We start from the raw sequence: 13392 nt of genomic DNA on the forward strand, positions 1-13392 counted from the left end.
AAAATATGCTTCCTTTGCTGCTATCACGTTAGTTACTCATGCGGTAATGGAAATGGCCTGGACTGTCTGTACTGAAAACTGGTGGAACACAGAGTACTGATTCCAGTCTAGAAACGTTATGCAACATGAGCTTACACTTAGTTTAGGAAGACTCTCAATGCCACGCAATGAATACTGTTATATGGTGGGGTGACTAACAGATTGTTAGGGCAGGAGTTGATGGATACGTAGAGGAGATTTCTACCGATGCTGGTTCCGCTGAATTGCTCGAGAGGGGTGTGCCATGTCTGAATAAGGTGGGGGATTGGCGGAATTCCAGGGCAACAATGATGTGGTTTGCTTACGGCTCCCCTGGGGAATTAATATGACTCTGCCTTATGATTATTATGTTGCATTATGATGTATAGCTTATAGTGTCAGACTAGCAGAGGCTCAACAGCACATATAATAGGTATTGGTATAGCAGTATTCTCCCCAGAATTTTATTTCAGCTGGGTGGCAGGAAAATGTAGCTGGGTGGAGCGGGACAGCAAAGCAGGTCATCTGGGTGCATGGAGGTGCGTAACACCAGTTAATGGAGCGGCTATAGCTGCAATGCTATAGTCTGCGCCTCGCGTAAGGGTAATTCGAGGTTCCGGTGTTTGCTGGATCTGGAATTACCATACTTCTTCCTCCAGGTTGCTATGACTCGGAGGGTGAATAGTATTTAATACCACCTGGTGATTCATTGGCAGCAGGGTGAGCCATCATTTGTCTCCACTGCTCCCCAAGTGACCAGCGGCGTTCTAAAATGTACGCACGACACAAGAAAATGTAGGGCTGGCGCTTCCATAAGGGCAACCTGGGCAATTGTCAAGGGCCCCAGAGCCATCTGACAGGGGACACAGAGAATTCACACACAGAAACATAGTATACACAGAAACATACACAACACACACTAACTACAACTTCAGAAACATACGCTACACACACAGAAACACACACTCACACACAGGGTTATTTGGCAGTAAACTGACATCTCAGGGTGCTCTGACAATAAACTGACATCTCAGGGTGCTCTGACAATAAACTGACATCTCAGGGTGCTCTGACAATAAACTGACATCTCAAGGTGCTCTGACAATAAACGGACATCTCAAGGTGCTCTGACAATAAACTGACATCTCAGGGTGCTCTGACAATAAACTGACATCTCAGGGTGCTCTGACAATAAACTGACATCTCAGGGTGCTCTGACAATAAACTGACATCTCAGGGTGCTCTGACAATAAACTGACATCTCAGGGTGCTCTGACAATAAACTGACATCTCAGGGTGCTCTGACAATAAACTGACATCTCAGGGTGCTCTGACAGTAAACTGACATCTCAGGGTGCTCTGGCAGTAAACTGACATCTCAGGGTGCTGTGGCAGTAAACTGACATCTCAGGGTGCTCTGGCAGTAAACTGACATCTCAGGGTGCTCTGGCAGTAAACTGACATCTCAGGGTGCTCTGGCAGTAAACTGACATCTCAGGGTGCTCTGGCAGTAAACTGACAAGCCAGGGTGCTCTGGCAGTAAACTGACAAGCCAGGGTGCTCTGGCAGTAAACTGACAAGCCAGGGTGCTCTGGCAGTAAACTGACAAGCCAGGGTGCTCTGGCAGTAAACTGACAAGCCAGGGTGCTCTGGCAGTAAACTGACAAGCCAGGGTGCTCTGGCAGTAAACTGACAAGCCAGGGTGCTCTGGCAGTAAACTGACAAGCCAGGGTGCTCTGGCAGTAAACTGACAAGCCAGGGTGCTCTGGCAGTAAACTGACAAGTCAGGGTGCTCTGGCAGTAAACTGACAAGTCAGGGTGCTCTGGCAGTAAACTGACAAGCCAGGGTGCTCTGGCAGTAAACTGACAAGCCAGGGTGCTCTGGCAGTAAACTGACAAGCCAGGGTGCTCTGGCAGTAAACTGACAAGCCAGGGTGCTCTGGCAGTAAACTGACAAGCCAGGGTGCTCTGGCAGTAAACTGACAAGCCAGGGTGCTCTGGCAGTAAACTGACAAGCCAGGGTGCTCTGGCAGTAAACTGACAAGCCAGGGTGCTCTGGCAGTAAACTGACAAGCCAGGGTGCTCTGGCAGTAAACTGACAAGCCAGGGTGCTCTGGCAGTAAACTGACAAGCCAGGGTGCTCTGGCAGTAAACTGACAAGCCAGGGTGCTCTGGCAGTAAACTGACAGCCAGGGAGCTCTGACAAACTGACAGCCAGGGAGCTCTGGCAGTAAGGGCCTATTTCCACTACACATGGATTCTTGATGCAGATAACTGACTCCAATGAATGCCTACGGACCTGTTTCTACTTAACGCAATTTTTCTGATCTAGATTTCCCATAGGCATTCATTGGAGTCAGTTTTTCTGCATCCAGAATCCGCGTGTAGTGGAAATAAGCACTAAACTGACATCCCAGGGTGCTCGGATAGTAAACTGACATCCCAGGGTGCTCGGATAGTAAACTGACATCCCAGGGTGCTCGGATAGTAAACTGACATCCCAGGGTGCTCGGATAGTAAACTGACATCCCAGGGTGCTCGGATAGTAAACTGACATCCCAGGGTGCTCGGATAGTAAACTGACATCCCAGGGTGCTCGGATAGTAAACTGACATCCCAGGGTGCTCGGATAGTAAACTGACATCCCAAAGTGCTCTGACAGTAAACTGACATCCAAAGGTTTTCTGACTGTAAACTGACATCCCATGGAGCCCAGAAAGTAAACTGACATCCCAGATTGCTCTGAAAATAAACTGACATCAGTGTTTTCCCCAGAATTCTTTTTCAGCGGGTGGCAGAAAACTGTAGCCACGTTGAGCGGGACAACAAAGCAGCAACAAATACATTTCTTGTTACCAACCAATGCACACTAAAGCATTTATGTCAACATGTTTGAACAAAACCTTCACATAAATATCAACATGGTCTTAAATGGAATGTGTACTGACTAAAATTATTTAAAATAAACACATGAGGTAACTTCAAATGAACATTACATAGTTACCTTGCCATCAGTTCATCTCAGAGGCTCACCATTTTTTTCTGACAATGATCCCTTCCAGTTCTGACAACATTTTGTCAGAACTGAAATTTCAGTTGCTGTCAGTTATAGCTGAGAGGACAACTGATGTGCCCGGTAATGTCCATGTTTCTCTATGGCTCAAGTGGGCGATGTTACAGTTTAACAGTGTGCTGACCAGAAAGCTGTTATGGGGTAATGGCCATTTACAAAATGGAGGACAGAGAATTCCCTTGATCACAGTGAACAAGCAGGACGTAGGAGAGGAGAAAGAGTTTGAGGAGCACACGGGAGGTAAGTATGACTTGTGTACGCTTATTTTGACTTTTAATTTTCAGTTCAGGTTTTCTTTAAAGTGGACCTGAACTCTTGTACAGGACAGAAGGAAATCCTAGAGAAATGAATCCTGTATGTATTTAGAGAGTCTAGACAATCTAATTCCCCCTCATCTGTTACAAATCATAACTGTATTGTGATCTCTTCAGCTGTGTCAGCTCAGGAATCTCATCTGCCATGGCAGAGCAGATAATTTTTTAACACAGGATGTTAACAATATGTCTGCTTCCAAGAGGAAGTTCTGAGTTCAATGCTTTAAGGCTGGTTTCACAGTTGGAGGTTAAAGTCCCACATTACAGCAGCCAGTAACGAAGCCTAACTCACAGCACTGTAAAATCATCAGGAACATACAGAATGTACAGTGCAGAGAAAGTCCTGTCCTGCTAGTCATTTCACCCAGTCTGCTTCCCTAGTAAAATGATTCAAAAGATTCAGTTCAAAGATCCGGATCCTTTCAATGATCCGATTCAAATGATCCGAATCCTTAAAAAGATCCGGACTTCCTATCACTAACTTGGAGCGGCTGCTTTGAGAGCTGCATAACGCAGCTCAATCTGATGTCCAACTTCAACACCACCATACGTTGCGTTAGGGGCACGTTATGCGACCATAACGTCTCCTAAAACGCAACGTCTTGGTGTGTAAGTAGCCTAAAGGTAACAGACATTTGGAGGTTGACATATTTATTTCTTTTTAAACAATGCACATTGCCTGGCTGTCCTGTTGATCTTCTGCCTCTAATACTTTTAGCCATAGACCCTGAACAAGCATGTAGATTACTGTAGGTGCTCTGACTCAAGTCTGGCTGGATTAGCTGCATGCTTTATTTCAGGTGTGCAATTCACTACTAAAGCCATAAAGATGAGCAGGACTTGCCAGGCAACTGGTATTTGTAAAAGGAAAAAATAGGACAGCCTCCATAGGCTCACCTCATGTTCCTTTTGAGACTTCACATCAATAACATGCAGAAGTGACTCAAGAAGATGTATTCAGGTAGTCCCCGAATTAGTAACGGCCCAAAAACTCAAAATTTGTTATATATATATATATATATATATATATATATATATATATATATATATATATATATATATATTTCAAAAAGATTGATTAAATTGATTTTAAGAAAAAGTTTTTTTTAAACTCGGTAAAATGACATTTTGCTGCAGTACATTATATAGCGAGTTCCAAGGGGGGCAGAGGGGGTACAGAGGGACACAGTGGAGGCATAGGTAGGCACAGATGGGGACAATGAAGGCACAGGGTATTAGAGGGGACACTGAAGGCACAGTGGATTAGAGGGGAAACTGGGGGCACAGAGGTGGGACAGAGATGGCACAGTGTTCTCACTTGAGAACGGACTCAGGTTAAGAACGAATCTTTCCCTATCTTATTCGTTAACCTGTATAGACAGTCATATGCATTGGCTTGAGAGTTTCCGTTGGCAATCCTGGAATTAGTAAGCACAAGCAAAAGATCTGTTCCTGCAAAATGCATTCATTGGCTTCAATTCATCAAGCATTACCGCATTCGGTAATGCTGAAAACAGCTGAGTTAACGGAGCACTTAAGAAAATGTTAATTCATCAAAGCTGTTACCGAATGAGAAGCTGAAATCACAGAGCAATGAGATAAATTACCGACTTGTGCTCAACACATGTCAGCAAATGTCAGTAAATGTTAATTCATCAAGGTTCCCACATTCGCTAGCACATTCGGTGTTTATCTCCAGCTCTCCCCTGTCGTTACAGGCTTCAAAAGCCTTCTGTGTGAATGTTTTCATGATTAACAGGAGCAGGCAGCCAATAGAAACAGCCCCTGTTCTCCTGCAAGTGCCGCTGATAGGTCACACAGGCTTCTCCACACAAGCTTCCAGACCCCCCAGGCAGTGAGCAGAGAGAACGGGACAAAAGATATCCCCAGATGTCCTTCGGTGGTTTAACCCTTTGAGTCCCTGTTTGAATATGCAAAGATGCAAGTGGTGAAATCACCAAGCATGGCATTTGTAATGTCTCCAGGAAGTTTATCTACGTTGTGGCAAATAAGTAAAATGTTAAGAAACACTGATGGACAGATTCAGAGCAGCAGAGGCAGTATAAGTAACAGTAAATATAACACACTTTTACATGTAAAGGGATGTCTGGATGCCTTCTATTGTTATCAGCTTGTAACAACACAGAGACATTCCAAGCTGCTCTGCACTGCTCTGCTGTTATCTAACAGCCTTTGATGAACTGAAGCCGTAGTACTTCGGTAACTTAACGAACCTCTACCACACATGTGAAAATATTGATGAATTAGCACAGTGAAGTGTAAAATACCGAATGCGGTATTTTAAAGAGAATCTGTATTGTTAAAATCGCACAAAAGTAAACATACCAGTGCGTTAGGGGACATCTCCTATTACCCTCTGTCACAATTTCGCCGCTCCCCGCCGCATTAAAAGTGGTTAAAAAAAGTTTTAAAAAGTTTGTTTATAAACAAACAAAATGGCCACCAAAACAGGAAGTAGGTTGATGTACAGTATGTCCACACATAGAAAAATACATCCATACACAAGCAGGCTGTATACAGACTTCCTTTTGAATCGCAAGAGATCATTTGTGTGTTTCTTTCCCCCCTGAGGGGGGAGTGCATAGCAGAACCACAACACTGAAGAACTTGGCAGCCTTCCAGACACAGGCTGACAAGTCTGACAAGGGAAAGATACATTGATTTATTACAGAGACTGTGATAGTACAAAGTGCTGCAGTAAGCCAGAACACATTAGAATAGCTTTTGGAACTTGTAGGATGATAAAAAACAGGATGCAATTTTTGTTACGGAGTCTCTTTAAGGACTGGGATTTTGTTATCGAACACCCTTTGATGAATTGAAGCCATGTCTATGATATTTGCAGATCCTCATACACACCTTGTTTAACAGACATTCATCTGCAGATCAGATCCACCAGGATGGATCTTCAGATCTGCAGATGATTTTCAGATATGCAGATGAATGTCTGTTAAACAAGGTGTATATGAGATCTGCAGATATCGTAGACTATTAATGCATTTTGCAAGAACAGATCTTTTGCAGATACTGATCTTGCATGTGTACAGCATCTTTGTGTGCAGGACCTTGCAAAGATTTGATCTGATGGGGAGCTCAGCTCCATAGAATAGACTGTGTAGGTGTGGCTCTCATACTACATGGAAGGTGGTAAAATTGGTCTGAGATCGTTCATTTATCTTTCAAGTGTGTATGTAGCGTTACTAATACCACTTACCACTTTTGTGTACCTTATTCCTCTTATAGTGTAATATTAAAGGACCACTCCAGCAAAAAAAAAAAAAGTAAGCAATTAAAATTTGACACAACCAACAGATTTGGACTAGTCCATCTCCTCATGGGGAATTCTCAGGGTTTTCTTTGTTTTCAAAAGAATTTCCTGAACAGCAGTTGCTAAGTCTAACTGCCAGAATAGTGTGCGAGTGTGTGCAAGTGAGTAGAGAGGCTGGCAGTTACACTGCCTTTCAGGAAATGCCTTTGGAATCAAAGAAAACCCTGAGAATCCCCTGTGGGGAAGTAGACTAGTCCAAAGCCTGTCGGTTCTGTCAGATTTTAACTACTGTTTACTTTTTTTTGCCCAGAGTGGTTCTTTAAATAAGCCTCCACTTCTGGTGTTTCCTGTATTGCTATATATATATATATATATATATATATATATATATATATATATATATATATATATATATATATATATATATATATTTCTTGTCTGTAGGTATACAAGTAGAGTAGTATACCGTGGTAGCCATCAGTAAGCAGCAAGTTTTGAATTAGGATGATACCCTGTACTCACCAAGTACCCCCTGGCATAGTAAATATTATCACAAGTACCCCTTAACAAATACATATTTAATCGTAGTACATGATAATTGGTTCTAAACAATTTCCAAGCATTTACTGTTGCTTTTAATTAGAAAAAAATACTAATTTGGTGTTTATATAGGATTTATAATTTTCTAAAACTCTAAATTTGTTACTCTTGATCAAGTATCTCAAGCCTGAGTACCCCCTGGAACCATCAGAAGTACCCCCTGGGGTACGCGTACCGCATGTTGAGAAACTAGGACATAGACAAATTACAGTATCTGCCTTTCTGTTGTGGCTATAAATTAACTATCACTGATGTTATTGTTTTGTAGATGAGGAAGTTAATCTCTTAGCAATTGTGGTGGATGTGAATCCTATATGGTGGGGTCAGCAGGCAATCAATCAGTCACCTGTAAGTATTTCAGTACTAACAATGAATAAAATAGTCCTAGAATACTGAGCATAATCTAACATAATGAAGTGTTCTGACTGACATTTTATTTCTTTTCTCTTGGGTAGGTAACACTTCCACAATGCATTGACGCAGTGATGGTGATGGGAAACTCCCATCTATTTATGGGCCGTAATAACAAACTTGCTGTTATTGCCAGCCATTTAAACGAAAGGTATGGAAAAGGTTATCACACTATACAATTATCAGTTCAATAAATATATCTTGTTAACTATGCAATAGTTCCTGAACCTATAACTGCAATTCTGACTATTGTTCATCACCAGGGCCGGTTCTAGACTTTTTGCTGCCTAAGGCAAACTTGTGAGGATGCGCCCCCCCTCCATCCCCCCAATTTGGAATGATCGCACAACACCCAACAATTTACTCTGAGTCATTTAATGTTCTCACATGACATGCTGCAGCTCAACACAATAACACACTGGCTGGCAGTGTGTCTGTGATAAACAAACTGCTCATCCTCAGCCACTCCATTCCTCCTTAGTCAGGACAGCAGTGCCACCTCCTCCCTTCTGCTGTGCAAGTCAAATGAAACACTGCTGCTCTCCTGCCTCCCCCTCCTCACTTATGCTGTGCATAGACGGGTCAATCCGACGGCCGATTAGCCGCCGGATCGACTCCAGCCGCGTGCGTGCGAATCGATTCGAGCTCGTCCCCGCCAGCAGTCCTTATCAGCCGCTCGATTCCCTGCCATTGTCTGCCGGCGGGAATCGAGCGGGCGCGGGTCGAACTGCATGATCGGGCCAGCCGAATATTATCAGCTGGCCGGATCAGCGGGTCGATACACAGTACAGAAACGTACCGTGTATCCCCAGCATTACTTTCAGACTCCTCACACAACACAACAAGCTCAATGATGACCTCTTTGCTAACCTCTCGCTTCTCCTCCTACTCTGACTTCATGCTGGTAGTGTAAACACAGTACAAAAATGCTGCCCCTGAAATCTCTGTGCCTGATGCAAATGCTTCACCTTGCTTAATGAGAGAAGCGGCCCTGTTAATTACCTTAGATCAGATAGAACTGTGGAAGATTATAAGGTCTTGTTTAGGAAGACCTCCACACAAATGGAAGCCATGCTGGTATGTGGTTTAGTGTAGTTGTATTTAATATAGCTGGATGAGGACAGTACACCAAAATGCTAGCAGTCATTATTATTATTTATTAGCATGCTCCACCTAAAGGCTCTCTAATATGGGCAGCGGAAGGCGGTGAATTCACCAGGTGCTATCTTGCACCAGCTGGGTGCTTTGTTAGCGCTTGGTACCACTGGTGGACCGGTATTTCCTCATGGAGTTACATCTTAGGGTGGTCATAGCCATGCTCAAACACGACACGTCACAGTCTCCTGCCATGTGTTAAGCAATGACACACATGGGGCTTTATTCACATAGCCGTGCTAACTGTTTAGCACGGGTGTGCTAAACAGTTAGCACGTGAAGTGCCGTTTGTGGACTTTTGCGCGCGCAAAGTGCTGCGATTTGCACAATCACAGACTTTTGCGCACGCAATTTGCCGCAAAATGTGGCAAATTGCGTGCGCAAAAGTCCGCGATCGCGCGAATCGCGGCACTTTGCGCGCGCAAAAGTCCGAGAACAACACTTCACGTGCTAACTGTTTAGCACACCCGTGCTAAACAATTAGCACGGCTTTGTGAATCAAGCCCATGGTCTTACAAACGCAGCCATTTGGTTGAATTTAAATTTCACCGGAATGGTGCTCATGGGCATCACCACAGTGAAGTGCTCGACAAGTGTATAGTTCAGCCCCCTCATCTGAAAGAGGCCTTACTGCACTGGTGTCAGTGGGTGCAAAGACTTAACAGAGGATCGCAGTCCACAATATAGCAGAGGTGCTGACCCAGTGAACAAGCCTCTACTAATTTGTTGCTATGGTTTAGCACTAAATAAATGAGAAGATCATCAAGATCAAGTACATCCTAGCATGCATTTACATCTGAATTGATAATATAATAGTAATGGAAATCCTAATATTAAAAGGACCACTGTAGTACAAAAGTTGGTATTAAGCTACCCCTACAATATACAATATATTATTTAAAGGACCACTAAAGAGACTATTAAAAGTATAATGGGGCCCTTACACTTTAGTACTCTGCTGACCACAAAAGGTTGTTGTGATTTCCACAATCACTGACTTGTGGGACCCTAAAGAGTTTAGGGTCCTGGGCAGGTTTCCAGTTTATCCCTTTGAAAGATTAAGATTTGAATTTTGTGAAAATTGGGACATTAAATTATCCCTACAAGGGGTAATGTAATAATTATTGTAATACAGGAGTAAAATCCACAAGGTAATTTCTGTAAAAGAAAAATCTTAACTTCTTTAATTCTTTACTATATGACAGCTACTTTTCAGTCTGCAATGCTGTTAAGCATTCTCTTTAACCACTTGAGGACCCACCCTTTACCCCCCCTTAAGGACCAGCGCTGTTTGTTTGGATCTGTGCTGGGTGGGCTCTGCAGCCCCCAGCACAGATCCGCGGCCACACAGAGCGATCAGATCGCCCCCCTTTTTTTCCCCCTATGGGGATGATGTGCAGGGGGGGTCTGATCGCTCCTACCTGCAGGCATGTTGCGGGGGGGGGCACCTCAAAGCCCCCCTCCGCGGCGACATTCTCCCCCCTCCCTCTCCTACCTGCTCCCCCGGGAGATCTGGGCTGCACAGGACGCTATCCGTCCTGTGCAGCCAGTGACAGGACGTCCCCTGTCACATGGCGGCGATCCCCGGCCGCTGATTGGCCGGGGATCGCCGATCTGCCTTACGGCGCTGCTGCGCAGCAGCGCCGTACAAATGTAAACAAAGCGGATTATTTCCGCTTGTGTTTACATTTAGCCTGCGAGCCGCCATCGGCGGCCCGCAGGCTATTCACGGAGCCCCCCGCCGTGAATTGACAGGAAGCAGCCGCTCGCACGAGCGGCTGCTTCCTGATTAATCAGCCTGCAGCTGGCGACGCAGTACTGCGTCGCTGGTCCTGCAGCTGCCACTTTGCCGACGCACGGTATAAGCGTGCGGTCGGCAAGTGGTTAAAGGGACTCCGAGCAGTGCAGAAACTATGGAAAGATGCATATCATTTTTAAGCTCTTATTCTCCTCTTTCCAATGATATATAAAACGCGGCCATACGCCTTTTTAGTTTTTGCTATTTTCGAGACCGAAATTGCTGCGGCTGCGATTTTGATCACGAAAATAGAGAAAACGAAAAGGCGTATGGCTGCGGTTTAGGTGTTGCCAGAAAGAGGAGAAAGAGAGCTTTAAAATGATATCCATCTTTCCATAGTCAGCATCTCCATTCAGCAGAAAAAGTCGCCCTGTGTAATAACACAGGGCGACTTTTTCTGCTGAATGGAGATGCTGAGTTTGAGAAAAAGCCGCCCTGTGTAATACAATGTAACTATGGAAAGATAGATATAATTTTAAAGCTCTCTTTCTCCTCTTTCTGGCGACACATAAACAGCGGCCCTATGCCTTTTAGTTTTCTCTATTTTCGCGATTGAAATCGCGGCCGCAGCAATTTCAATCGCGAAAATAGTGAAAACTAAAAGGCGTAGGGCAGCGGTTTATATATCATTGGAAAGAGGAGAAAGAGAGCTTTAAAATGATATGCATCTTTCCATAGTTTCTGCACTGCTCGGTGTCCCTTTAATTAGTCTGTGACAAGACTATTTGGTGGTGGCCTCTGCACTTCAACTACCCCTTTTTTGAGCACAGGGGTGAGGTGGCTTAACGTTACTCGCTAGGAGGAATCCCCTCTTGTCTGTTTGTGTTTAAGGTGCAAGGATCCATGTAAGGAGACTCTGTTGGCGCTGCTATTATCGCTGGACTAACACTTGACATTACATCTCTGCACACAACTGCTGATCTACCAGTTGCTGCAGTGACTTTGACTGTTAAAGAATGTAAGAGCATATAATATAGATCTAGAAGGCCGAAAATTCCCTCCACTGACTCCAAATTACTCTAAAGGTGGCCACACACGATACAATAAAATGATCTGATTTTATGGCAATTCGGCAAAAACGATCGGATCTCCTGAAAATATCGAAAGCTTTTTTTTCATTCGACTGAAAAATCCAATCGGATTTCCCGTTTTCTTTGATTTTTATCGCTCTGGCATGCCAGATATTTTTCTTCAATCTTTCTAAAGATTGTATGGTGTGTTAGATTGTCAGTTTATTAACATACACACCCTAGCAATTTTCTCAAAGTTTCCAATCATTTTTATCATAATTGGGGACAAATTGAACATAGGTGTGTGGTACATTGGTCAGATTTTTTAAATGTTACAATCGGTCAGAAAAATGTATTGCAATTCTTAAATTGAAAATTTTATGGTGTGTGGCCACCTTAACACAGCGTTATTCCTAATTACTCCAGGTGTCTGATTTTGGAGACTAATAAATTGAAAGAGGGATCCTCACACAGGATTTTCAGGAACAGCATGACTTTATTTTTTTTTTTTTTTCACACATATTTTTATTAAGATTTTCAATTTTTATACATCTCAAAACAGATAGGGAAATTTTAACCTATCATAGAGGTCAAGGACTATATGGTACATAGTAAACAGGTGATATTTAGTGGTTGAGTTTTATCGCTCCTATAACCTCTTGGGTAAAAACTCTTCCCTCCCCCCCCCCCCCCCTCCCCTGCAGTCATCCCCCACCATGCTTCCGCAACTATCTTTGGAGTACTCCAAGTATTCCTTCATTTTTCTGAAGTGGATCATTTTAATATTTCCAATCTGCCCAGTGAGCCTTGTAATTGTGCTGTACAGTACCATCCAGTATATTTGAAGTGTTCCATCAGGCAGTCTTTTTCCCTGGGGGTTAAGGAGTTAAGTATGAAGGTTTTCCATGTCTTGAAAAAGTGTTTGGTTCGTTTCTCCTTATGAGAAAGCGCTTCCAGTCTTTCTAGGTTGAACAAGTGTGTCAGTTCTTCCTTTATGTCCCATACTGATGGCGTTGCTTGATATATCCATTTGTTAAAGATGGATTTCCTGGCTGCGATGATAATGATGTGGATCAAAGGAGGTAGTCCTTTAGGTTTGTTGGTGTTCTCACTGGGAGTGTCAGGTTGAGGTTCATAAAAATTGAATAGCAAAAGGGATGGGTCTAGTGGCAGTTTGATTTTATACAGTTGATAAATGTAAGATAATACTGTTGACCAAAATTTTGATATGTGCGGGCATAGCCAGATGCAGTGGAGGAGATTTGCATTTTGAAAATGACATTTTGGGCATTTGGGGGAGTAATAAGTGGGTGGGTGGACATATTTAATGTTGAAGGCATATTTGGCCCTATGAATTAATTTAAAATGGGATTCTCTCCAGTTTTCTCCAACCATCAATTTTCTTACTGGCTCTAGGCCAGTTATTATCTTGCTTTCGATATCTGGGATTGCTATTTCTTTTGCCCATGCTTTAAAGTGGGCCTTGGCCCTGTTGGGAAGGTCGACCCTCTGGAGATAAAGTTGTAAGTGAGAGAGAGAAACTTTCCCTAGATGGGGCGCAATGTATTCATCCAAGGCATTTAATCTGACTAGGGTTGTTATGTCTTTTAAATTACTTTGTATATGCGCTCTCAGCTGCCCGAGGTAGAGGAAGTGAGAGGCTGGTATGTGGAATTTTGACCTAATTTCCGGGAATGTCATAAATCTATTATTTCTTAGATTGA

At 43.4% G+C, this 13392-nt stretch overlaps 1 protein-coding gene across 4 annotated transcripts in view; it reads left to right on the top strand.

The window, feature by feature from the left end:
- GTF2H3 (general transcription factor IIH subunit 3) overlaps positions 1–13392 on the top strand; it is a 42717-nt gene that overhangs the window by 8521 nt on the left and 20804 nt on the right. For all 4 annotated transcript variants that reach the window (XM_068244643.1, XM_068244616.1, XM_068244625.1 and 1 more), the window contains exons 2-3: positions 7563–7642; positions 7750–7856. In XM_068244643.1, coding sequence (XP_068100744.1) covers positions 7780–7856 — 77 coding nt within the window. In that variant the 5' untranslated portion in view covers positions 7563–7642; positions 7750–7779. The remainder of the gene's footprint in view (positions 1–7562; positions 7643–7749; positions 7857–13392) is intronic.

The sequence above is a fragment of the Hyperolius riggenbachi genome, chromosome 1, assembly GCF_040937935.1.
Source record: "Hyperolius riggenbachi isolate aHypRig1 chromosome 1, aHypRig1.pri, whole genome shotgun sequence".
NCBI classification, from domain to species: Eukaryota; Metazoa; Chordata; class Amphibia; order Anura; family Hyperoliidae; genus Hyperolius; species Hyperolius riggenbachi.